General features: G+C 49.3%; 1 protein-coding gene across 4 annotated transcripts; it reads right to left on the bottom strand.

The window, feature by feature from the left end:
- Positions 1–350: 350 nt before the first annotated feature.
- Positions 351–25,194, bottom strand: MICALL2 (MICAL like 2). 4 transcript variants are annotated; one of them, XM_051632454.1, is made up of 17 exons: positions 25,033–25,194; positions 19,014–19,062; positions 14,084–14,225; positions 11,456–11,607; positions 10,935–11,056; positions 9,875–10,543; positions 9,490–9,665; positions 8,546–8,621; positions 8,117–8,232; positions 7,499–7,648; positions 4,729–4,784; positions 4,349–4,472; positions 3,917–4,007; positions 3,468–3,541; positions 2,999–3,113; positions 1,995–2,041; positions 351–1,903 (listed from the first exon to the last, which is right to left on the bottom strand). In XM_051632454.1, the coding sequence occupies exons 1-17, from the start codon at positions 25,173–25,175 to the stop codon at positions 1,809–1,811; spliced, it is 2,397 nt and encodes a 798-aa protein (XP_051488414.1). In that variant the 5' UTR covers positions 25,176–25,194; the 3' UTR covers positions 351–1,808. The 4 variants fall into 4 exon arrangements, with proteins under 4 accessions (XP_051488414.1, XP_051488417.1, XP_051488418.1 ...); XM_051632456.1 differs by lacking the exon at positions 2,999–3,113 and having other exon boundaries at positions 1,814–1,903; XM_051632457.1 differs by lacking the exons at positions 10,935–11,056; positions 14,084–14,225.
- Positions 25,195–26,871: the final 1,677 nt, after the last annotated feature.

Raw genomic sequence — 26,871 nt, 5'->3', positions numbered from 1 at the left:
AAGGAAGAAGAAGCTGGGTGGAGAGTTTAATTCTGGGGATTTTTTACAAATGCCCTGGTCTGGAAGAGGGACCCTCCTCCCTTCCCTCCCCTTTACACACAGCTCCAGGAAAGGAATTCCTTCCCAACAAGGAGACCAGGATGGTGAGGCACAAGCACGCCAGCACCCAGTATCAGCACCCGGGCTCTGCTGCTCTCCAGGATCTGCAGTTGGTCTGCAAGCTCTGGACAGAGGAGCCTCTTCATCACAGGTACACCAAACTCCTGCTACCACTCATCTCCAGAGAGGAACTGTCATTACTCACAGCAACCAGGGCAACCCACATCCAAACTCGTGCTGGGACTCTGGGATTTGCTCCAGCAATTCTTTATTGGACAAAAGCATATGCAGGTACAAGGTAACCCACCACATGTACAAACGTGGCACATGCTGTGGACAACAGGAAACCCCTCGGGCACTTGGTACCTCACTGAGTACACTCCTGAGGTGCCCAGGGTGGGCTGCCTGGGACAGAGAGTCCCACTGCCACCTCGTGGGTTAGGGACGCATCGCCTCTGCTTTTCCACCGGGCACAGCGGGCAGGAAACCTCCCTGCAGAGTCCCAGCCCCTGGTGGAGAACAGGACCCAGAGAAACCTCAAAGGACCTGGTTTGGAGGGAGAAAGGAAGTCCACACATACCAGAGGTGGAAGCATAATTAATTAACGTGATTTTTCCCTGCCTGACTCCACCTCTGCTACCCAGGTTTACTGGGAAGAGAACACTCTGCCACACAGGGCAGGTGTCTGCCTGCTCACTGGACTGAGAGAAGAGTAGAAACACTCACTGCCAACAGCCCAGGACCTGCTGGTACTCTCCTGGTCCCACCAAGGAGAACGGCAGCACCTCTTGAGGGCGCTGCTGTCCAGAGACAGAACCTCGGGACTTGAAATGTCAGTCCCATGCAGAAGACTCATGGGTGAGGCTAACTCACTAACTCCCTTCTGCTCCCAGTTAGCACCTGGTTGTTCCAGGAAGACTTCTGTTCGTTTTCAGCAGGATGGCCTACAGACAATGAAAACCCTGCTTCGCTGTGCAGTCAGAGAAATAATGAAGCTACAAATCTCCCCCACAGAGGGAATGAAGCAGTGAGCAACCCCTCATGGTTCTGAGAAACCAGCCTACAGCAACTCCCAAAGGAGGTCTGAAAGAAGCACTATTGCTGAAACCCCTCTGGGTCTAGAACATCCCACCCATAGATATGGGGCTGGTTCTGCTCTCTGTCTGCTCTGGGTGTAGACCCTGAATCTCCAGTTTGGACTGGAAAAAGGGGAGGTCCTTGATCTCTCATGCCCCATAGCACCTCCCTCTCTGCATCTCTGGTCCTGGACAGAGAGGCACTGCAAACACAGGGAGGGAGAGAAGGAGGGAGAGCTGCCCTTTCGCAGACCAGTGCAGAGCCCTTGGCACAGCCCTGGCTGGCACAGGTGGGGCACCAAGAGGTGACATGCAGTGCCATGCTCCCACATTCAGGACTGTAATGACCCAAGCAGTGGATGGGCAAATTGAGCTCTGCCCTCCTGAGCTGCCAACAAGGCTGAAGCCAGCTCTTCAGCTAGATACAAAGAAGGAAAACAGTCTTAAAAGTTGATCTTCTGGGAAAGGCGCCCTTGAGCTCCAGGCTCTCACTGTCCCTTTGGTCCACAAACCTACAGTCTTGTGTCAGAGAGCAGAAGAGCCTCATCACAGTCCTGCACAATTCCAGGCAAGCAGCAGTGAAGATGGACTATCCCTTTGATGCTCCTCTCTGAGACACTAGGCAGGGGAACCTCACTCCTGTGCTTTACTCTTATTTTTGTGCTTCCATATTTTGGACAAGCGGAACTTGTTCTTCTTCTCTGGCTCCTGGCTCTCAAGAGATCCATCTGCAGGAGAAGCAGCAGACACTGAGCAAGTTGGAAGCCACAGCCCCAGAGCCACCCAGTTCTGCTCCATAAGAGTAGAAAGGGCCCTTACCCAACTTCTGGATCATGTCTGCCAACATCTGGTCCTCCTCTTTTTCTCTGTAATGGAACAGTGTAGCATTAGAAAACTTTGCTGTGTTTAATGACAAGAGACAGATCCCACAAAACATGTAAAGGCTGCTCTTATTCCCCCAGTCAGAAATTACCAACCTCCATAGCACACGCCAAGAAAGGCACATGAAAAAAACCTTAGAGGAGTCTAAGACATTAGCAAAGTGCATCTGGTTCCCTTGAACCTGTGTGGGGATTTCCAGACTGTGGCAGTCCAGCACTGCAGCAGGGAGGCCCTTCTGGGAGCTGGTCTATGAATCATCTGAGTTCCTTAAGTTGTGAGACAACACCACACCCAGAAGATGAATAAAGGCTGAGACACCAGTAGCCTGGGGTGCTACAGAGGTGCTCACTGCAATCAGGGTCAAACTTGATATCTCCTTGGGCCTGGACAAGACCAGAGCCAAAAGCCTGGGCACGAGAATTCTTGAGCTGCAGGTGGTGTCCTGAGGTCTGCTCTCAGCAAAAGGAGGCACAAATCCAGCTACTTGACACAGCAGTCCTCCTTTGAGCTTGGGGAAGATCCAGCTCTCAGCTATAGTTGTTCTTCCACTTGCTGCATCAGCCAAACACATTCCTGGCTTCATCTTCCCAGAGTCCTGCAGCTTCCACACTGCCTCCATCCTCCCCATCTCCAGCCCCCCCTCCCTCCTCTCTTCTCTCTGCCTTCTACATTTTGCTTTGTCCTTGTCTCCCTTGTCCTCAGAGCAGCAGTAGCTTGAGAGAGCACTGAACACGACTGCAGGTCTGATCTCACTTTCTAACTGCTGCCAAGAAAGCAACAGCAGTGGCATTTAGGACAAGATGGTTAGTGACAGGTCACCACCCACCCCTCATGGAGCAGAAGTCTGGATTACAGCATTCATCCACCCTTGGTCAGTGGAGGAGGTACAATGGAAATCATTCCTGGTGTTGCCTCACTGCCCACCACCCAAATGCCCTCACCTGAGTCTGTCCTCATCCAGACACTCCACAATACTATTCCGATCATTGACTGTGTTCAGGTACGACTCCAGCAGCTCCTTTTCTCGCTCCTTCTCCCTGCGTGTCTTCAGTTCCTCTGCACAAGACAAGAGAAACCCATCTCACAGCTACTAGTGAGCAACTAGTGAGCAACTCCCCACTGTGGCTCCTGCGTCCACCCTGCTCCAGCAAGTCCTGCAAGGGCCTGAATGTTATTATCCTCATGTCCAGGGGCACATCTTAATCCCCTCAGAGAGCACGGGTGGCTTGGGTGTTATAGGGAGCCTGTCCCTGACAGTTGGACAGTACAGCAGTCAGGAGAAATCCCCAGTGCAACTGCAATCCCTGGCAGGGCCTTTCAGATCTGAAGGACACCCCAGGTCTGGCTTGCAGAGCAGAGGGCTCCACACAGCCAGGGGTCAGCAGAACCCTCTGTGCAGCTGGTCCTAACCTGGCTTGCTCATGAGGCGTCGCAGCTCCATCTCAATGTTCCATTGCTGCTCCTCCAGCTTCTGCTGTTTCATCCTGGAAAGAACCACAGAAGTGATGAGTTACTGCCCTTCCATGCCCCAGGGCTGCATGCACCCTTCACATATTGTATTTAAGCCTTATCTCTGCATTGCCTGCCACCTGAGTAGGGGTGAGTGAAGGGAAATCTTCCTCCATCACATTTGCAAGGTTTCCCACCCCACAAGCTCATCACAGACCCTGGGTGCTCAGCAGTGTCGAAAGACCCATCAGCCAGTATCTCAGGATGCTGGCAGTTCACCCAGAGACATCCACAAGCCCTCCCTCATCCCACCAACTGGCACATTATTTTTTGGACTGCCATGTTTCCTCTGCCTCCCTGCTCACAGGTAAAGTGCACAAGTAGATGGATGAATTTCTGGTTTTACTCACTTGTACATCAGCTCTGATTCCTGTCTGAGCAGCAGCTGTTTCTCATGGATCAGTTTGAACCAATCCACCATGAGGGCATCCTCAGACTCATCTGCAAAAGAGACAAAGGGCAAAGCTACTTTAGAAGCTGCATCAGTTTAGTCTCCCTGGCTTAAACACACAAGCACTTGAGGGAGATCCTAGGATAACTTATGTGAGCCATAGGCAACCTCAGGTGATAACAGCTCATCTTTGGTGCTCCTGGGTAGAAGGGAATTTATGCAGATCACCCTCTGCATATTCAAGGAAGCTGCTCACAAATGCTCTACCATGGAGCACCCAGCTCAGCTTCCATGTCACCTGCAAAACTGGAGCCAGCCCTGCCAGCCCAGGGGCAGGACACGAACCTCACATCTCTCCACCCTCGCAGAGCTGACTCCTGGTCTCCCTTACCTCCCTCGCAGCCACGCAGCTGCTTCTCCAGATCCACTCCTTTCAACTCCAGCTCATCCAGCTGCTTCTCGATGTCACACACCTTCTTCTGGATTTCCTCCTCAGGAAGGTAGTCTGGATGCAGCTAGGAAAGCAACAGTAGGACTACATCTACCAGATCTTTGTTCAGCTCTGTCTTACTCCAGCCTCTGTTGTCCCATTGCATCAGAGATAACTGGCAGTCTCTCTAGCTTGTCTCTGTCCCAGAGCTTTTTACCCCTTTCCTGGGAATTCAAATAAACCCTCCCAATAAGACAACCTCAGGTATTTCTGGGCAAGGACTCCAGCAGGATAAGCAGCAACCCAAGCCTGTGCCCATTACACTTGGTTTCCAGCCATACCTTAGTAGGGGACACTGCTTCAGGGTTCTGGATGCTTTTTGGAACAGAGGGTTTAACTAAAAGGGAAAGGAAAAAAAAAAAAAAATATAAACATCATCACAAACTTTATTTTTTTTGTGTGGAATGGGACAGTGCCTACTGCACCAGAGAGCACAACACTTCCCTGTCAACCAAGAGGACGTGCATGCATTGGTAGGACTGACTAAGGTGAAAGCTGTGTCTGCAGGAATGAGCACAGCCTGGCTTTACTCCTCCTTGCTGGACACTCAGATACTCTCTGGTCACAGGGTGCTGTTTGCACCCTCAGTGCACAAGCATTCACCAAACTCAGGAGCCAAGAATATTAACTACCATGTTCATTCATTGTCTTCTTAAAACTTAAAGATATTTATTGTGGCAAAACACACCCCTTGTTAATCTTTCAAAGTATAAAACAGAAATACTGGGTTACTGGTTACCCAGAAATACTGGATGACAGGAAACATCAAGATATACTTTAAAATGCCCCTCTAGTGCTCTTGTACAAAGAAATATCTGTATATACTGATGAAAAAAAGATGGTCACAGGGACCTTAGCACAGATCTCAGGAAACTAAGGTTCAATTCCTTCCACAAAACACTTCCTAGGTGAGAAGTCCCTTAGGCACCACTACACAGCATTATTCAGGCCCTGGACACCTATTAAAATAAATCCTTATGCAACATGTGTTTGTTCCACTGTGCCTCAGCTTCCTCTGCCCAACTGTGCTGCAAGGATGACTACAGAAGAGTGTGAGGTATTTGGTTACCCCAGGGGCTGGGCTGGATAATTACCACAGAGAGAGAAGCGAAGTGTACGTGGGTGATGTGACAGGAAGGAAAACACTAGCCATCAAAAAAGCAGGGCTGTAAGAAAGGCAGCAGCAATGCAGGCTCAGCACACACAAGGAGAAAGATAGGACAGACAGATTAGGGGAGCCTCCTGAGAATCTCTAGCAATTGGTGCTGACTTGAGGAAGAGCTCAAGGACAGCTCTCCAATTGCCCAGTCCTTGCTCTACTGCATTTTCCAGGAAGGAGTTGGATGTGGCAATCAGCTGTGTTGTCCCTGCACTGCTGGCCTCCATCAGGCTACTCTTCTCTCTGGATGCTGCTGGTTTGCTGCCTGTACACTACCTGCGACTCACACTTCACTTAAAGGTTCCTCCAAGAGGGACCTGCCCTGCCATAGGCAGCCTGCTGCTGCCCAAGCAACACCTCCCTCTCCCAGCTCAGCCCTGCATCTCCAGGCTCCTTCTGGCTGACCTGTGCAGCACCTCCAACCAAAGCAGAAAGCTGCATCACTGATCATGAGAAGACTAAGGTCACTGGAGGGCAACAGCTAGTAAAACGATGCTCTCCTGACCAGCTCAGGGGCTGATATCCCGATATCCTCAAGTTCCGTCTCAACAGACACAAGCTGGGTTGGCTGCTTGCCTACAAAGTGGAAGTAGGACAGTTAGGAGGAAAACCCTGGAGCCTCCTTTCTCAACAGAAAACACTACCTACACCAAAGAAAACTAATGCACTACAGAAATGCTCATCATCCCCAGCCCCACACAACACACACTGGACCAAGGGTCACTGACTGTTCACAGAGTCTCTGAGTGCTGAGGTAGAGACCTACACAGAGGAGCAACAAGTCTGTCCTTAATCCAGAGGCTGCCAAGTGACAGCAGCAAGAGAACAGGGGGAGACTGCTACTGGGAAAGCTTCCCATAGTGGGCATTCCCCGACAGCAATCATTAATCCTCAGAAGAAGGATATAAAACCAATCTCCCTTATCTTAACAGCTCTTTTCCTGGGAAAGATGGGATGCTGAACCTTGTGGCTGAGTTTGAGGAAAACAGAAGATGGAAAATTTTAGGAAAATTATGGCAGTGGAGGCATGCTAAACGTTTTAAAAGACAACATGATTGGAGTTTGAATGCTTCTTAGCTGTCAGAGGTGCAGGCTAAGAACAATGGAGGAACCAGCTATCCAGTAGTAAATCATGAGGCCACCGAGCCACCGGGACCCATCATGCTTGCTCTGAGACAAACACCAGAGTCAGAGCTGAGCCCTGCTGTGAGGACCTTCTCATCCAAACAGGTAGCACTGAGCCATGGGTAATCCAAGGGGAGAAGAAACAAGCCAAGAAAACAGGACAGCAGCAAAGATCAGGTTGGTTCCAGAAAATTTCACGTGGGATAAGTAGAAGAAATGACAGCCGGGCAAAGGAGGAGAGGTACCGAGTAAAGCTGTGGTTGAACATACAGGAATAAGAAACTGGATTTAGGGTAGGGACAAACTGGCCAGAACTGGTCAGGATATATCTGAAAGTCCCAGAAGAAGCAGCCTTGGCTGCTGCTACAGTGGGTTCAGCCAGCTGGAGTCTCTGGCTGACAGTTCTCTGCATTCCTACCATTTCCCAAAGCCACTCAACTGGAGAGGAACAGAGACATCAACTAGATCCCAGTTCCCCAAATTAGGAGATGGTCCTCTTCATAGCTTTGAGTCTGAAGAATGACAGGGCATTAACCTTGACAAATCCCTATTTTAACTTCTTCCCTTCCCACTGAATTCTCTCTGTCTGGCTGGTTCCTGTTTGGGCCAAGATGGCTAATAAAAATTAATGACACAGATTTTTTTCCCCCATGACAACCGCCACAGGCTTCACCACAGAAAACTCAGGGACACATCTCCCAAACTGACCACTCAGGCTGTCCCAACTGTGCAGGGGAGAGTCTGTAAGTAGGCAGAAAAGACCTTACGTGTGACAGTGCTTTTCTTCAGCTGGTTGCTCTCTTCCTCCTTCTTGGCAGAGCCCTTGGGGTCTTCCCAACTTTGCTTTGAATTCTGACAGTTCTTGATAAGATCTGAGCTGGGGATCAACTTTTTCTTCATGAATCCACCAGATGAAGCTGAATTAAGAAGCACAGACAGGTTTTGGGTAAGAAATTTCAACCCTCATCTCACAAAAATGCCTTTATTGCCCATAATCTCTGGCACTCCTCACTAGTCACCTTCAATTCTAGTCCTGGTTCTCCTCTCTTGATGATAGTGAAGGGCACAAGCTCAGAGGAAATGGGAAGAAACTGCTGGGTACCATCACCAAGATTTCTCACCATTACACATTTATGCAAGAGAGAGTAAACAGTCTTGCTAGCTGTCTTGCAGAAGAAGGGTGCCCTGTGAAGACAAGTCATCTCCCTTGGGAAGGATGACTCTCCAAATAAAGGCATCACAGGGCCAAAGCAGGTGTAGAGAGCAAAAATCCCTGAAAGCAATGCACAACCTCCACCAACATGTTCCTTACTTGTGCCTTGCAGCACTAGTGCCTGTCCCCTGCCTGATGAGCAAAATGAAGGCAAAACTTAGATCCTTCATACCAGAGTCCTGCTTTGTTGATGGGACAACTAATGGACTTGTCTTTGTCTCCTTGTGTACTGGGCTCCCTGTTGCCACATGAGAGTTATCAGTAGGTTTCTTAGAGCCACACTGGTCTCTGCAAAGAAGAAAGACAAAGGTAGGAAACCATTCCTCTTGCAGAACGGTCCAAAGGAAGTGTTCTGGACATCCTGGGCAGGAGCTCCATGCAGGATGGTCACACTTTTCTAAGCAGAGTTCAGCAACTTGAAATACACTTTCCCTCCCCAGAAATGAAAGGTTTTGCCTCTTCCATCAAATTGCTGAAAACAGAAGCACTAAAACACATGAGGTCTTCCCTCCTACGTGCACACAAACCTGCAGCAACAGACAGAGCTGCAGACATGGACATTCCTATTGTCACAGAGACCCATCAGTTCCAAGACACTCACTTGTTGGCTACAGGCTTCAGCCGAGATCTCCAGTCTTCTGGGCTCTCAGATTTGTCTTCACCAACACTCATGCTCCCTAAATGAAGGGACACAGCAAGATAATATCAGATCCAACGAAAAGAAACAAGCCAGATTTGTGTCTCAGGAGGATGTCAGGAGATAACTACGCACTGGGGTAGATCCTGTGATGTGACTGCAGCAAACCAGCACAGTTCAGCAAGTTTAACATGGACAGACTCATCTACAACAGGCAGTAAACAACCTTGGTGGCATTTTGCCATTTTTGGCTCAAATGCTTTAAATCCTTTGCAGCTACAGAAACACAGCCACGGTGTAAATGAACAGGAATGTTTGACAGCAACAGCTCAGATCTGAGACCAAAGGATGGGGCAGGAAATGGGGGGAGACAAAATACCGACAAGCTCACAGCAAACTGCAGATACTGTTTTTAGCACCCCCCCAAAAAAACAAGACAGACCATCTGGCAGTGTTTGAGACACTGGGTACCCCCAGAACATCATGCCTCAGCCCACTGTGCAGACACCATGGTGGAAGCTTGGTTCAAAGCAGACAAAGAGGCTGGGTAAGCCCCAACTGCAATCACAAAATCATCCTGAAGTTCTAGCAAGGTCCCCCATCTGGGAAAGTCTGCCTAAGCCTCTGAAATTCACCACAATCCCAATATTTTATGACAGCTGGTACAACTCCAAATACCTGGAGATTCTCAGAAAAAACCACCAAAAACAACTTGCCATGCTAAAGGGAGCAATTACAGAGGGACAAACAAAGGTATGCTGAGCCCCAGAACTCAGAAAACCCGTGTGTGCTTGTACAGACAGAAAGTGCAGGCGTCAGTGACACATTCACTGTACTGGTCCAAAAGAAAGGCATAAAGCTGGCATGCTGTGTCCAGGCAGAGCTGTGTGTGAACCAGTCATCCTCACCTTTGATGCCCTTCAACTCTGCCTTGTGCACAGAGTCAACAGGTTTGCTGGCAGCCTGGCTCTTGGGCAGAGGGTCTGTAAGCTTTTCCTGTTTTAGTGCTGTGTACCCTGTTTTGCTGGACTGTGCTTTTGGAGCTGGACTCTGCCACTGAGAACTGGGGGGAGAAAACTTGCCACTGCAAAAAAGAACAACCTAGTGAGTGTTTTTGAAAGGACAGACCTATTTATTGGCCTCTGTTCCAAAGACTTGGATCAGTCCCTCTACATGTCTTGAAATCTCAGCCACAAAAGCGGGCAGGGAAAAGGGAAGAAAGATGCAGGGATTTCTCAGAGTTATCTCAAGAATCATTTTGGGAGTAAAAAGGGAAAGAGAAATAGTACTTACCTGCTGGACACTGAGGTGCCAGTGGAACTGAGTCCTCCTGGCCTGTTTGGAGAGCTGCTTGATCCAGCCAGGGCCTGTATAATATGATTACGGGCCTGATCCTTCTCAGCATTCACTGGACTGACCTCAGTAGTGGTTCTGGCAGTGGCAGCTTTACCAGGGCCATGAGAAAAAGGGACCTGGTTTCTAGTGTCAGAGGTTTTATTGCTGGAGGACTCTAGTGACCGGAAAAAATTTTCTCGGGCTTGCTGTGTCTTTGTTGTGGAGCTTGTCCCAAGAGGCCTTGATGGAGCCTCATGGTGACCTGTTTTATTTCCCAATGGGGTACCTTTGCAGTCATCTGATTTATTTACAGCTGAAGAGGACCATGGAGTATTTACACTTTTGAAGCCAGAGCTTCCTGAAGATGAAACAGATGGCTTGGTTGAATTAGCAAGGCCTTCCTGGCTGGGTTTCTTCAACACCTGCTCTGGTTTCATGGGTTCTGCTGCTTTCTGGAATGCCTTGGCAGCAGCAGGGGCTGGGGTGCTCTCAGGTTTGTTCCCAGTGCTGCGGAGACCAGAGATCTGGACATTGTCTGGCTGCTGGTGGCTCGTACAGATGAACGTACCGGGCTCAGGCCCAGCTTTGTAGCTTCCAGGAAGAAGCACGTTCCAACACTGCCTGCACCTGTGGATAAGAAAGTCTCAGAAAATATCTCCAGAGCATTGGGAGGCCTTTGAGACCCAGTTGAGATCACAGGCACCATTCTACTGCCAGCACAGGGAGGGTGAGGGTACCACACTGGCAGTGAAGAGAACCTGTGGGCACATTCCTCAAGTACCAAGACCAGAGCTGATAGGTGACAGCATTGGCCTGAAGTAGGAAAGGTGCAGATGAAAACAGACCTGTGCAAAGCTTCCCCTATGAACAGCCCAAGAGCAGGCCCAGGCTGCCTCCACTCTGGTCAAAATGTCCTCGTTACCTTGAGTGCCTCAGAGCACTCTCCCTCCAGTCTCAAAGGAATGACGCTGCCCCTCTGTGACCCACAAGCCTGTGCCCCCCCTTTGAGGAGCTGTACCTGAAGCAGTTCCTGTGATAGAGCTTCCCATCAACCAAGTAGCGCTGCACCAGGTGCACGTGGTTCCCACAGATCCCACAGCTGCTGCTGGGGATATTCCCACTCTCTGCCAGGACCCCTTTCTGTGGGGAGAAGCAGTGGGTGAGCAGGCAGCACTCTGACCCTGAGTGTTTTTGTCCCTAATCTGCTTTGAAACCGTTTCAAATAATGGAATGTTTTCTAGCAAAAAAATTACGTTCTTTTAAAAATCTCCACCTCCAACATCTAGGAATAGCACAGCCATGTCCTAAGACACCCATGTCCTCTTCGTTAGTAGATGAATCCCAGCTAGTGATGGCTTTCCAACAATTGCCATCTGTACCTGTGCAGTAACCAGACCTCTGGATTAAATCCCACATAATGAGGATAAGGTTTGGAGACTGAGAGGTTACCACCTGGAGCCTTGAACTAGCATAATACTTCCTGTTCAGCTCACTGAACAGATTTAAGGTATAAAGAACACCTCAAAACCCATTTCTTACCAGGGAGGTTTCCTTTGGCTTAGCTCTGGCTGGTGGGTGGGCAGGAGGTAGTTTTGGAGGCACTGGCTTAGGAGGCTCTGAAACAGCTTTCTTCCCAAGAGGCTGCTCCTGAGGTTCAGAAGGAGGACGCTTGATTCCAGCCATGCCTCCAACTGGAAGAAAGGAAACATGGAAGATTTTAAGGTAACATAAGAAAATTCCACGAGTTTATGAGTAATTTACATTATAAAATCCCAAGGTTCCTGATGCAGAGCATACAAGGAGACAGGTTTCCTTCACAAACAGCTCTGTAGTGGAGTGAGGGGCAAGAGGCGACAAGTGAATTTTACCAGCATATGCTGGAATCATCTGGTAGCTGCAACGGCTGGTTTGTGTCATCTTCTCAGGGAATTCCAGGGTGGGGGGAAACGAAAAAAATGGAAAAATGCAAAACATCATCAGTCAATGGTGTGAGCAAGAGCTTGGGTTTGCACCTGGCCCACAGTTTGGCAGGAAACTGAAACAGGCACTGCTGTCAGGTATTACAGCAAAGGAACTGGAGCTCAGAGGGTTTTACTTCATTCAAAAGTTGCTTGAATTTGCTTCAAGTTCACTTTCTGAACCTTCGCTGCTGGGGGTGTCCACCCCTAACTGGGACTTTCAGGGAGCAAACAGGCTTGTTGAACACAGAAATAACCACTAAAAATGGATAATTCTGTGACAGAAGCTTGGAGGTGCCATGGTGGTGCTGATGGAGAAACCAACAGGACTTGCCTCCAGAAGCCTGTAAATGCCCAATCCTCTTTCCAGATGAAAGAGAAACGTAGACATTCATGCATGTGGATGTAGACAATCACAGCAAGTGAAGAAAAGAGAATGTCAAACATACTTCAGTTAAGCAAGGAATGATTCCCTATGCCCTGAGAAGTGAAGGGAGGCTTCCCTGAGAAATGAGGCTTCATGTAGTTTTTACAGACAAGACCCCTCATCTGTCTCACGGGGATGTTATTTTTTGCACAACTTCCTATCCCGAATGAGATGTCTGTGCTCCTTGTGGGATATTTGAGCCACAGCTTCACTTTAAGAGCAACCAATTAATGACCACCCGTCTGCAAAGAGATTATACCCTTCTCAGTAAATATAGAGGGAGCCTACGCAGGGTGCATGGAGCAGAGAGGAGCAGTTCCCAGCAGTCTTGTCTCAGTAAAACCAGTTATCCAAACAAACACCCAGGGTTCTTTCACCACAGTGACAGTGGACTGGGAACAGCCGACTCTGTGTCCCCAGTCCACTGTCACTGTGGTGAAAGAGCAAACTGTTTAGACTCAGGCTGCCCCCTCACTTGCCACTTGTGCCATTTAAGCCAATTCCCAAAGCCCAGCACAAAGACAGGTGGCTTCAGCTCTGCCCTTCTGTTAATGTATGACCTCAATAAAATATTGGCCACTCAACCTTCTGTGGCCTCGTGTGTGTCCTGCTTATTTCATGGTCCTGCTGGAGCCCATTGGAAGGGCATGACTGTGGTATTAGGAGGCTGTTTAGTGTCAGAGGGTACATTCCTGGCTGGGCTCATTTTCAGACACACACATTCACCCCAGCAACAGAAATGCAACCAGAGTGTTTTGTGGGACACCAGAGAGTATAAAAATGTGCTGTGCTTGATGACATGATAGGCAAGATGCTGAGGGGAGGGGGTAAAGACCCCAAACTGCCCCAGATTCCACCAGTTGGCACAGGAAGGAATTTGTTTTACTTCTATCAGCATGGTTTTAAAACAAGACATAAAAAACAAAGAGGGAGGAGGGAAGAGGTTGTGGAGGGAGAGACAAAGCACACTTAAATGTGTAAAGAGGTGGAGAAGGGGGAAGAGTTTAGATATTAGAGGCAACTCTCAAGAGTGAATTGTGCTTTCTCTCTAAGATGTAGGACATTTTCAATATGTATCTGTCTTTTCAATCTAGATTCACCTTAACCAGTTAAGTCATTCATGTCCCACTTTCTAAAGTTTCCTCTGGAGGAACCTGTGAAATTGGTTTATCGTATTATTTCATTTTGTATGAGCTTAAAGCCAAATATAAACCAAGTCTACAATAATGCTTCTGTGAGCCCAGATAAACTCTTCAGTACGTGGATATAATGCCTTATAACAGCTCTGTGGCCTGTTTTATGTTTGAAAGAATTGCTATCACAATTATGCCAGTTAAGGGGGTCATTTTATATCAGCACTGCTGTGTTGTAGAAGCCCTACCTGAGATGCTATTACACTAGCACAGCCTCACAGACAAGCTCAGCCTTGTTAGAATCCATGTTCTCACCAGCCCTCCAGCATGGCAAGGATTGGAGTAGGGATGAAAGTGCTTAAGAAAGGAAAGCTGAGGTGGGGACCATGGAGGGGAACCTGAACTACTTCTGTCTGGCTGAACCATAAGAAATTTTAGATTATATATTAAAAATTAAGACACTGGATTTAAGACAAGGTACCACTCTTTTCCCTTCCAAAAGCAGTGGTGCTACTACAGGCCAGTGTGTAAAGAGCTCAGATTCTCCATAGTTCTGGTACCAAAAGGCCCCTGTGCAGTCTATTTTGCTTTTCCAAGCTCAAAATTAAGCCCCGATCCTTCGCACCCATCCAGGGAATATGGTACTTACTAGGAGACCGTCCATGGAAGTAGTTATAATACTGGGAAACATAGGTGAGGATGCTCAGCCTGTCTGGTACCTTCAGAGCAACCATATCCTCTGCTTCCAGCAAGGCTGGGATGCCCAGCTCCTCCTCTGCCACTCGAAATGCCTAGAGGGAAGGAGAAAAAACAAAAAAGCCATCTTGTCCAGCCCAGGCAGCAAAGCTGCTCCTCATCAGAAGTACGAAATTCCACTGAAAACAGCTCTGCTCAAACAGTAACTCTACTGGGCAGCAGCTGCCCCAGTTTAACTCCTACATTGTACGGCCACTCCAGGAACCAATGGAGTCATGGCTTCCAGCCATCGCCTTGAGAAATCCAGGCAGGGAGCCAACAATCTGGCCTGGCAAGCTGGCTGTAGCTCACTGCACAGGAACTCACCTGGGCTTCCCCTGCTCCTCCTGTCTGCACTGCCTCTGTCTGCGCACACACAGCTGCCAGGAGCAGGGCCTGGCATAAGGGGCTGTGCTGAGCCAGGCTGGCAGACTTGATTCCAGGCTTCCAGCCCAACCTGCAGCACTCCCCAATTAATGGTGCTGCTGGTAGGTGTTTGCAGACAGCTTTGTATCTCCAAGTGCTGTGCAAACATCAATGCTTCCTACCTACTGCCTGCTCTTCCCCATCTGAAAAAGGGAAATCTTGGGGGAAGAGAGGAATAATGAAGAATTCCTGATACCTAGCTCCCTTCCAGATTAACCATTTTTATGCTGCCTAACATGGATGTGGGGCAAGTATTCCTCTTTTTGGTTGCTTCTGCTTTGAAACAGCAGGATTAAGGCCAGGTAAAGGAGGGAAGGGCTCTTCTGAACAAGAGCCTTTACTAGAGAGAAAAAACAAATGTAACATTCATAAAGCAACTTTGCTGTTGCTTAACTCAGTGAAGGGCTTTTACTAGGGACTTTCTCCAGCCACCTTCCTTCCTGGCTTATAGGAAAAAACCTTTTGCCTCCCCAGATGGAACATGCCCTTTGAAATGCCAACACAATGAAGGAAAACAGCACTTGCAGGAGCAGAGGCACAAGGAAGGCTACTGCTGAACCCTACAGTGAAAGGGTTAAAGAAAGACTCAAACATATTAAACCCTCCGCATCTGACCTCTGGCACAGACAGCAAGCAGCACTGGTGTACAAGCCAACTATTCCTGCTTAGAAGAAACAAACAGCCATTATTTTTTTTAGCAAGATAATTACCATTTTTTTCCATTGGGTATCCCAGTAAAAATGTAACTGGGCTGACATGAAGCACACTTTGAGCCAGTTACCTCTGGCAGCATCATCCCGGCTGCCAGCCCAGCCTGGATCTCGCCTGTCTCCTAACCTGGTACTTAATATACTTTGAAGTGTTCCCCATCACACTGGGTGCACAACTGGTCTGACCAGTGGACTTTTCTTGCTGGACATTCCTGGTGTGCAGTCTAGTAGGAACACAGGCCATGCCACCTCCTGCCAGACAGTGCCATAGGTGAAACCAGTGCAACAGCACAGAAGAGCAAGGGGCTGCCTGGAGCATGGAGAGGAGGGTGGTCCCTGCACACAATGGGTTTGGATAGAACAGGTGAGCAATCACAGAATCATAGAATGGTTTGGGTTGGAAGAGACCTTAGAGATCATCTAGATCCAACCCTCCTGCATGGGCAGGGACACCTCCCACTAGACCAGGTTGCTCCAAGCCCCATCCAACCTGCCCTTCAACACTTCCAGGATGGGGCAGCCACAGCTTCTCCAGGCAACCTGTGCCAGTGTCTCATCACCCTCATAGTGAAGAATTTCTTCCTAACGTCTAAGACATGGTGGGGCCCAGAGGGTTAAAGAAGGTTCAAGTTTCCTTTCTGCTATTTGGCTATGACATCCTGAATGATACAAACACTGCTATTTTCCAGTGCCAGTAAGTACTTATCACAATAAACAGGATCCCCACAGCTGTCAGGTAGGGCCTGTGCTTGCAGAAACACAAGTTTAAGGTCACCCCCTGGTATGGTTAGTCTGAGATGGAGAAGAACTGGAAAACTGCCATGCAGAACGACAACAGCTACACCCAGTGTTGCACTTGCCTTCCCTTTGTGCTCTCTTTGCCAAAAGAATGGTCTTTTCTTTAGATTAAAAGGCAGTTTATTTAAGTAATGTGTAAGTAATTTCTCAACTCAAGATAGACAGGATTATTATTTTAACTGGTGGCTAGTTGATTCTTTTCACATTTACTGCTCATGATTACCACTCTGTACTGGGAAGTTGAGGCAGTAGTTTTTGCCATGTGGAACTACAGAGAGAAATCTTCAGACACCAGAGGCCCAGCACAGACAAACTCACAGTGCACGGAAGGGGTGTTTGCCTGTGGCTGCCTGCCCATCCCTCTTCCTTTTGTCTTTGACTAAAGATACAAGCCAAACACTGACCAGCACGTGGGCAGCCAGTAAAGAAAGTGCAAGGAGGTTCACAACCACACACGCATACAGCTGAGGCTTTGTTCTGGTCATGTTTACTCGCAAGCCAAACAGTGAGGCATTGTTTCTGTTTGACAAATTGTAACTGTCCAGCTAGCAGAGATCTAGTTCCAGCTGGTTAGAGCCATTTTCATTCCTTACCTCCTCCCCCTCCCTCATCAGTAACTTACAAATCCAGTTTACTCAGGGACAAAAAGAACAAGTACAAGCTGCCCATTGGTTCCCTCCCATTTTGCATTGACACTGACCTAACCCAAGTCCCTACCTCGACCACCAGCAGAGGTAACATCCTTAAGAAGTATGGCTTGAAAGGTGAACTCACTCTTGACAGGTGTCTCAAAGACATTAAGGTCCTGCCCTTTTGCAGCATTAGGAGGCAGCGTCCCCTGCACCTTCAGCATCCTTGTGCTCCTGGGAACTGCTCTTGCCTGGAGATCCAACAAGATCACCACCTAACATAGCCCAATTGCCCTTCTCCTCCAACTGCTTTGCCCAGGCTGGCCTCTAAAGCAGCAATGTTATTTCTGTGTAACATTCTTCACCAGTGCAGCTCCAAGTGCTTTACAAAGGAGATAAACGCCACGGTTCCAATTTTGCAGAGGAAGCAAAGTGATGTGCTCGAGGCCACCAGAACCAGCCATGCACAGCCTCTGGCACAGGCCACCACTGGATCTGCTACACCATGCCACCGTCCATTAGCACAGAAAGAACTGGATCCAAGGCCTCTAGAAACCTTTATCCTCTTTACCTATTTCTGAAATCTTTAGCAAAAAAAATACACCCAGCTGAAATTTTCCTCAGGTTTGGGGTTGTTTTTTTGGCACTTGAGAAATGACACATTCTTCCTTGGCAGAAAACCTTAAATAGCAAATTGCAGCCCAAACAAGATTTTTTAAGTTTAATAATACAGACCCTGAAAAAGAAGTTATTTAATAGTGAGGTATCATGGAGGATCTGAACAATAGGAGAGGAACAGCACTGAGAGAAATCAGACCCACTCGGATCCAAAGGCAGGCAGAGGAAGAAAGTGTAGGAGCTAGGATGGAGAGCAGACTGAGGGGGGAAGCCAGCCCAGGAGCTCACAGGGAGACAGGGGTCAGCCCCACTCATGGCAGAGCCAAGGCTGCAGGATACCAGCAGTGGAAGGGCAACATGGACAAGTCATCCTACAGCAGGTGGAGTAAGGAAGAGAGAGCAAAATAAAGGACATAAAAGGAACTAAGACATGGAGGGAAGAGGGCAAGGAGGGAACACGTTCTGCAACAAAGTAGGGGAGCAAGTCTTTTTATGAGAGGCACAAAGAAGCTTTTCATTAATAAAAGCAGTGCAGGCAGCTCATACAGCTCATTTCCCAGAGAAAAACAAAGTCTCCAGCAGAGCAGACACCATCAGCCTGTCTGGGGAAGGAGCAACACTCTGGGCTTCACAGCACTCCGGCTGAAATGATCGTCCATGGTGAAGGGGCCCTGGTGCCTGCCAAATACCAAACCTCATGGGCAAAAGCACTTGGTCTGAATCTCACCTACAGGAGAGAAGCACACAGGGCTGAACCCCAGAGCGGGAATAACTGCACACATCCTGCAGCCCCAGCTGGGGGAATGGAGTCTGTCACAGACACTGTGAACACAGGCAGGGCCAAAGGGGACCAAAGCTAAGGAGCATGGAGAAGAGACTGCAGCTCACCCAGAGCCAAGGACCACCTCAGATGGCTCATTGCACCAGAGGATGTCATTCCTCCAGTCCAGACAAGAGTAAGCTGCTGTGGTTCGTTCACATGTCAAGCTCCTGCAAAGCAACCACGAAGCTGTGTGGAATGATGCCAAGAGAAGCATTTTAATCCACTGCCTCTCTCTTTACAAGGGAGAGAGGGAAGAAGAAAATCCTTCCTTGAAGCAGTAAGCTCATGCTTGAATCCAGTGCAGGAGGTGGACGGCCTGCCCAGCTTCTGCTTGAACAAGATAAACTCAAATCCCACCCTGGAATGAAATGTCCAGCCAGGAAGATGTTTTAGGACATCTACACCTTCCAGCAGCTTTCAACTCTTGCAGTGGGAATGAGCAGAAGTGGGGGAAGACTCCCTATGTTTCCTCTCTCACATGAGCTACCTCCCAGCTCCTGCTCCATCCCCCAGGAGCATCACATATTCAACACATCCATGCCCATGTCTCAACCTTCAGCATCTCTGCGCACATCCCTGCTGCCACAGGACACGCTGGACACAGGCACTGCTGTGCAGCCAGTGAAGAAGTCTGAGCAGTCTGAGGGTGCTTTCAAGCAGCCAGCAAAAGCCTGGACATCACAGTTCAAATCAGAAGGTTGGACACATGCAGAATAAAGCACAGGATTTGAATACGACCCACTCAGCACACTGCACCTGCAGGGTTTCTGTTGCCAAACCACATAAGCAAGGCACCAGGTCAGAGACTGGACCAAAAGTAAAACTCTAAAAGTCACTTACCAACTTGTTGTTCTCATACACATTTTCTTTACTGAGAGAGTTGAAGTTTCTGAAATACAGAAAAGAGAAAAATCTCAGGTTGGTGATGTAGAGCAAGCTGCTTCACTTCCAGCTTCTCACACCCCTCTGAGCCTCACTGGTTCAAGGGACAGAGCACCTCTTCCCACCCTGCTTTCTCAGAGTTGCTCCAGAGGGAGTGGTGTGGCAGATCCCATCACAGAGACAGTCACAGACCTGCTGTACCTCCTGGGACAGAGACATACAGGAGACTCAGCAGGCACAGCCATCTGCCCATAGGCAGCACGACACATTTTTGGCACATCTACTTTTGCAGGGCTGACTCCCACAGCCTCCCATGGACAGGATGTGCTGATGCCAAAGCATCCCATGCAGCTTCTGGAGTTTTGCTGAGACAGCCAGGAGCCATCTCTAACTCAGGGAGTGGGTTTTTTCCTCCAAAATGCCTTGCTCTTTTTCCACCTCAAAAAGATACAAGTATGTCTGCCCAAAGAGATTTGCAACACTCCCTTCCTTGAAGTAGTCTCCAAACAGCCACATCCATGGTTTTCTCCCATCTTACTGTCTCCACACAGACAGACCTCGGCTCCAAAGGATGTGTGGACCCCTCAGACGTTCCATGTATTGCATGCACCCGTATCCTCCAATCTCAGAAGCTGCCTGTTCCACCAGCACACAAATTCTGGTTTCAAATCCTCTTTTCTCCTCTGGCACAGCTCCACAAAACCAGCATCAGGAACTTGCCTGGGAAATACCTCTGCCCACAACACAACACTGTGGCTGATAACACCAAAGTTGCCTCTAGAAATCTCACTCTGCTCTCCCTAGGGCTGTCACCTTTGATTTGTATTCATAACAAATAACTGAAAAGGAAGAGACAATTACTGTTTGCAGTTACAAGCCAAAGTCAACAATCCTTCCTTTCTGCTGCCCCAGACAACATCTCCCTTTTCCTCTCTTCCTAGATTTGCTCTCCCTCTCTCTGGTCCAACCCAGATGCCACCTCTCTCTGAACTATGCTGGGAACTCAGAAATTGGGTCCTGGCAGGACAAGCAAGCACAGGGGAGACCGAGTTTGTGCTGTTGGAAGGAAAGCCACAGCACAGCTCTCACTCATAGCAGAGTGTGTTCCTCACCTGGGAAACAGCCACCATCAGCTTTGTTTTAAACTGACTGTGACTTGCTAAACTGGGAACACAAAACCGACTGCTGGCTGGCAGCCCTGCTCTCCAACACGGCTTCCTTCTGCCCAGGAAAGCAGGCTGGGTCAATTCTTTTCCTATAACCCAGTTTCACTTTACAAACCTCATACCTGTGGGCACAGAGCTAAGTGAAAGGCTGGCATCAGAGAGGAAATTTCCACTGATAAACAGAAAAGGCTACAGCACCAAGTTTGCATTTTTATACGTAGCACCTTAATAACCACCATGGACCTGCCCTCATTAGCCAGTCCCTCACCTCCCAGAGGAGGCAGGATAACCGTGTGAAAGGCAGGGCACAGCTGGCTTGCAGCAACCTATTCATGAGACAAACACATGATCTGTATCACAGCAGGGGAACTTTTTCCATGACTTGTAATAGGAAGGAGAAAGCCAAGTCCTTCATCTGCTTATTACAAAAAGTGGAGCATTACATTACAAGTAAGAGAGGTGCCTTCAGACAGGTTTGTTCATCATGCCCCAGCCTACTCCTCCTCCCTGCTTCCCACATCTGGTATCACTATGTGCGGATAAGGAGAGGATGAACAACAGACAAGACCCAAAGGTCAAACTCCCCCAAGAAGCATGTAGAGACAGGGCACATCGCACCTCTAAATCATACACTTTTCCTGTGCAAAATCAAAGGGACCTGCCGAGGGGTTTCTTCAAGCAGTTCCCTTTCCTGAGACAACACATTACAAAGAGTAACAAAAATAATCACAAGTCAAAAAAGTTTTAGTGAAACAATGGCTACGATCATCCTGTTTGGTGTCAGGCAAGAAAATCAGCTTTTTTTAAGAGCCAACTGAATGGGGTGATTGCAGCTCCCTGCGTCACTCCCAGTTCTGCTCCCAAATGAAGTCTCTGTAGCAAGGACATCCTGAACACAGAAAAACACCTGCAGGAGCAAAGGGGAGCTCCAGCTTCCTTGGCCATGCTGATACAGAAGACATGACATAACACACTGGAGTTATTGTTAGGTCAGTGCCTTTTGCTCCCACGCTGAATGCTGTTTGCTATAGCAGTGTGCATGCAGCTTCACACTGTGTGGCATGTAAAAGAGACCTCAAAATCTGAATCTCTGACAGTGAATGTCTTAAATCCCTTTCTGTTCCTCAAAAGAGAGTGCAACCAACCAGGTTACTTGGTCAGCTACTTGGGAATACAGTAGCACATGAATAGAAGTGAAATTTTTAGCTCCCAAAAAATCCTTCTCTTAGTAAAAAGTAGCTGAGCACTTCTCATGCCCACAAAACCCTGTGACCACCCACTGATCCAGCTGCACAGACCCAGCACTTCCAAAGCTTGCCACAGTCCTTTGCAAGCACATGTCCTTCCCAGGGAGGAAACTGCTGCTGGAAGCACTAACTTGGTTAGATACTTCACCTCAGAGCAGACTGAGCAAAAAACCTCCAAGTCACAAGAGGTCCAAAAAGATACTAAACATTGTTGTACTATTTTATCCAGAGACACTAAGATATGTGCAGTCAGAAGGATCACTGAAAAAGCATGAAGCACCCTCTGCCAGCTCACAGTCTTTGAACAGAGGGTTCAAATCCAGCACACTGTGCTGGGAACAGAACCTTTTAACTGTGTCCTTTCTGGAGGTGCACAAAATCTGAGGAGGGGGGACAGGGCTAGGTATGCCAGGTGGAAAATGTCCCCCCTGTGCTCATCCTCCTCTCAGCAATGCGTGCTCCACAGCACTCTGGTCTTGCCAGGAAGGTGCAGTGTGCTGCTGGGGGTGACAAATGACAGATGAGACTCCTGGACCCCAAAACCATCCTCCCCTTGCTTACGCCTGCCACACAAAGCACAGCCCCCTGGAGGCCAAGCAGGCAGCAGCTCTGCTTCATCCCAGCCTTTTTCTGAGGAGATAGAGACTGCGGGGCAACCTGTCCCCAGCATGGCCAGGGTCCTCCAGGTCCATATTGGTGACTGTCAGCCTCCCTCTGCCCCACTGAGCTGACAGCACGCCCAGGAAATGCTGCTGGAGGAATGGACACCCGCTGCTGCTGAGCTGCCAAAAGGGGGATTTCACAACCAGTCAATTCCCAGAACGCCAAGCTAAACAGCAGCTTGCAGTCTGGGAAAGAGCAAGATCCTGGATGAAGAGAAGCCTAACCAAAACCTTTCCTCGACATCTGGCATTAATATCTGAGCGAGTGTGCACAGCTCCCCTGCTTCTTCTAACTCACTGATCCAGCCAAGGCCACTAAAAGCGCGGCCACAGCAGCTGCCAACCGCAGCCTCCTGCCATGAAGCTTCACGTCCCTCTGAGGGGAGCAGCCTCAGGGTTCCACAGTCACCCCAGAAAGTGGGTTGTGGTTCTGCCGGACACAGTGTGTGCCTGGTTGAGGCTGGCTATGACGCACTCCTCAGCTGGGACAAAAGAGAAATGAATTTCCATGGTAATTCAGCGTGTGTCTCCACTCCCCCACAGCATCCTTGGACGAGTGGGAAGTGAGTAGGAAATGCATTTCTTATTTTACACAGCCTGCCCTGTTTGTCGATAACATACAAACTGACACCAGCCAAGTTTGAGAGAAGTTATCATACTTTCCATATGTTTTCCAGCAAGAAAACAGGAAGGGGGTAGAAATCCCCACCAGCCTGCCCTCTGAGCCACACACCCCACATAAGAAGCCTGTAATTATGATCATGTTTTGTAATAGCTTCAAGTTTTCCTGGGAATTTCTCAGGCTCCTGCAAAGAGAAACCCCCCACACTCCTCAGCCCAAAAATGTCATTTGTGTAAACCAAGGCAGAAAACACAGTGTTGCAAAACTCTGATGCCATGACTGAATCATGCAAGTGGTTTACACAGCAGAGCTGCTACAAACACACTGAAAGCTTCAAACACCAATTATCCTTTTCTGGTTTTATTTTCAGTACAATACTTTTAATATTTAACGGAGATCTTTGGCTAGAAGCAAAGGGAGGACCTCAGGATAAAGCACTTCAATCCCCTGGGGAGCAGGAGTCACAGCCCCATGTGCACCCAGCTGCACTTCTCTGCAGGTGGCTCCTGCACCACCAACACCCCGAGAGGCTTCTACAGACTCGGAGTACTCAGCCCCAGGAAGGATCTGACACATGACACCCGGTAGCCCTGGCCACCAAACACATGAAAGCATAATTTCCTTCTAGCAGGACTTTGCCCAGCCAAGGATACACCTGGTGCTTTCCTCATTACACCACTGACACTGACAAGGGAGGTCACTGTTAAAAGCTTCTCTTACTTCAAACCTTCAGACAGTCTTTGCTGAGCTGGTCCAAGACAGAAAGAGCTTCTGTAAGGTCCTGAATTAAGTCAGTCACAATTTCCATCATAAAAGAAAACAAATGGGGGCAGATGCCACAAGGAACATGTCCCCTCTTTAGCACGGGAACGCTTATCTAAGATATGTCTATCCACAACCCTTGATGCACAGTTCAAGGATTATAAACAACCCACTAAACTGGTTAACAAGATTACTCCAGTTCTCAAGTCACTGACCCCCTGTTTGCACCCATGCTCCAGATGGGCCAGCTGCAGAATCAGCCAGGAAGCACTCATGGTCCTTCTACAAGCACCTCCTGGTCACGTCAACCTTTCTGCCCTGGTATTTTGTATCTTTAGGACTGTGAATCAAAGGAAGGAAAGGAAATATCTGGAATCACATAGACATGACAGCATGTCAGGAAGCCACACACAGCAACACCATAGTGACTGGCCAAGCTCTGGGGACTACACAGAAAAGTATCCCTGAAGCTCCTGCACTAACCTCCCACTGCCCAAGCCTGTTCCTGCCTCATCCAAGTTTCAGCACAAGAGAGAGGAAGAGGAGATCTCCTTCTTGTGCTTCCACCAGAACCAAGACACCTGTAAGAGAGATCTCTGCACACATACCCAAGTGTCAGGCTATCCTGGAAGCACAAGGAAAATGGTAACATTCAAGGAACAGGAGAAAAACTGCAGTACAGAAAACCCAACCTGGTCCTCTACCAATTGGACACATCTGCTTAGAAGAGACCTATGCCTAGGTCAACAGTTCTGAGCAACCTTTGCTCCTTTGCCTTAACCTCCCACCTCAACACTTCCCACCCCCCCAAAGTCCAAAGAGCCCAGAAGTGAAAAAGAAACCAATGAACTAAGAAGCAGGATCTACCTCTCCCTTTAGTGACCCACCTCTCCAGATGTTAACGTTTGGGCTGGGACAGGCCAAAACTCACAGGCCACCAGTAACAGCAGCAGCAAGGGGCGGAAAGCACTTTGCCTCCCACAGACAGAGCTCCAGATGGGAAAAATTAGTGATGTCCAGGAATCCAGCAGCTGCCAGGCCCTGCTTTTCTATTGCATTTTGTTTAACTAGCCCTCTCCTCCCGGCTCATCCCTGGCTGAGCCGCCGTCGGGCTGGGGAAAGCCCAGGCTAAGCAAACCCCAACAGCGAAGAAGGAAACGCTTCTCAGAAAACCGGTGCCTGGACTTGTCTTACCATGGAAAGGACGCATTGAAAAGATTCACACTTCAGCCTCAGAGGGAAGAAACGGGAAAAAGGAAAAAAAATAACGGGGACAGAAAATAATAATTTAAAAAAAAAAAAAAAAGCAGGAAGGCAGCGAGCAGAGCTCTTTGCTTGGAGCTTTTCGGCGTGGGTGGAAGCAGAGATGCCAGTGAGGGCTGCCCACCTGCAGCACCTCGCACGGAAGAGCTGGGGCTGCTGCTGGGGCTGCCCCCGCGGGGAAGGTGAGGGCCCGGGGCGGCCGGCGGGCTGAGCGCGGCCCACGCACTGCCCTGGGCGCCCGGCGAGGGTACTCACATGAGGTCGGGCCGGTGCCGGTGGAGGATGGCACAGAAGGCGAGGCCGTCGCGGAAGGAGGTGGTCATGTTGGTGATGCTGACATCGCGGTAGCCCTCGCACTGCTGCTTGCACCACAGCTGCAGGTTCTGGATGGCCGCCATGGCCGGGGGGAGGCCGGCAGGCCCGCTGCCCCGCCGCGCTTCGGCGCCAGCCCCGAGCCCCGCCGAGCCCCGCCGGAGCCCGCCGGCGTGTGGGGCCGGCCGCGGCGCGGGGGGGCGGGGAAAGGGGCGGGCGAGGGGCGGGCGGCTGCCCCTGCGGGCCTTTCTGCGCCTCGCCGCGGGGCCGCGCCCGGCGGAGACGCCGCGGAGGCGGGTTTGGAGCGGGGCGGCCCGGGCTGCAGCCTTCCCGCCGCGGCACCGCGCGCCTCGGGCCCCGCCGCGGGACAGAGGCGGTTCCCCCGGCAGCCCCGGGCACAAAACGCCGGGTTTCCCTCCTGAAGGGGCGGCCGCGCAGGGGAGGCGCGAGGCCGAACGCGCGGGCCGGGGCCGCAGGGCCCGCCCGGCCCCTCGGGCAGCAGCGGCTCCGCAGCCGCCCCCGCGCCCCGGCCCCGCTGAGGGGACGAGCAGGGCACCCGGGAAGGCGGCTGCTCCGGCCCTGCCCCGGCCCGGGGGCCGTCCCGCCACAAACACCCCATGAAACAAACTCACCAGGTCTCGTGGCGGCTGCCGGCGCTGCCGAGGAGAGAAGGTAACGCTTTAAGAGCTGCCTATAAATGAGGTAAAGATAATTAATAATACATACAACATAATATATTAATAGCGTTCCTGCGACATGATATGGATAAGATACATTAATATATAAGTACCTCACAAATAATTCAGTGTGCTTCCATTTCATCAACAACCACTGGCCAATGTGTTTACTTTATGGTAAGGATTATACATTTCATTATAAATGGCTTGCTGGGCATGTCAGCAACTTTTACATCTCCATTCACTTTATTATTAATGGTTTCCTGAACAGTAACAGCATAATAATGCACACAATGCAGCATGAATATTTGATGTGGCATCTATAGTCTCCCATTTATCATTTATAACAGGCTACAAAAACATTATAAAACATTGATTACAAATTTATAGGTCGCTTTATAGTAAAATAAAGTTGTGTTATAAATACATTATTAATCCTTTATGCCATTTATAGGAATCCCTTGTAATAAGGCCTTAGCGTATGTTCCACACAGGAACGGTGTGGCAAGGAGGAAATACATCCCAGTGAGCCTGCTCAGGGTGTATTCTGTGAAGGAAACATAAACATCTGCACTCAAAATTAATCAGACTACCCAGGGACCGATCAAAAGGCATGCTGGATTAACTCAAAGTTGTTGGTTTTTTTCCCCTCCCCTCAGAAAAGATGCTTGCTTTCCTGCAAGTTGGAAACTTGCAGCGCCGGAGCCCTGAAAGCTGAGCTGTCCTGCTTCCTTTCCTCACCACCTTTTCATTAGATGGATAAAAATTGCATAATTTACAAAAAAACAACTGCCTCTGACAATGGGCAGCCTTCCCCATCCTCGGTCATCAGGAAACTTAAGGGCTAGTGAGAAATAAAGAGGATGAGATTGGTTTAAGAAACGCATTTGTGAGGTTTCTCTTTGTAAGTGGGAAAGGCGGTTTTGTTTAGCATCCCCCCTGCTGTGCTTGCAGTCTATGTAGTGCAGCACTGGGAAAGGAGGAGAAGAAAATTATGCTTGAAAGTGCAGTTGTTGCCAATTGCTAGTAGTACAAATAGTGAAAATCAGCTTCTGAGCCCAGCTTTGAACCAGCTGTAGTTACCCGTTTCAGATTTAATGGCCCA

This window comes from Apus apus, chromosome 14, assembly GCF_020740795.1.
Source record: "Apus apus isolate bApuApu2 chromosome 14, bApuApu2.pri.cur, whole genome shotgun sequence".
Classification (NCBI taxonomy): domain Eukaryota; kingdom Metazoa; phylum Chordata; class Aves; order Apodiformes; family Apodidae; genus Apus; species Apus apus.
Note: the sequence above shows the minus strand (reverse complement) of the source record. Positions and strands in the feature narration are given on the sequence as shown.

Excerpts from the sequence above, each read along its gene's own strand:
- MICALL2 (XM_051632454.1), bottom strand. The coding sequence starts at position 25,175 with ATGGCGGCCATCCAGAACCTGCAGCTGTGGTGCAAGCAGCAGTGCGAG. Across the intron at positions 3,542-3,916 it reads GAATCAGAGCTGATGTACAA|GATGAAACAGCAGAAGCTGG; the intron begins GTGAGTAAAACC and ends GGTTCTTTCCAG. Across the intron at positions 3,114-3,467 it reads ACGCCTCATGAGCAAGCCAG|AGGAACTGAAGACACGCAGG; the intron begins GTTAGGACCAGC and ends TGTCTTGTGCAG.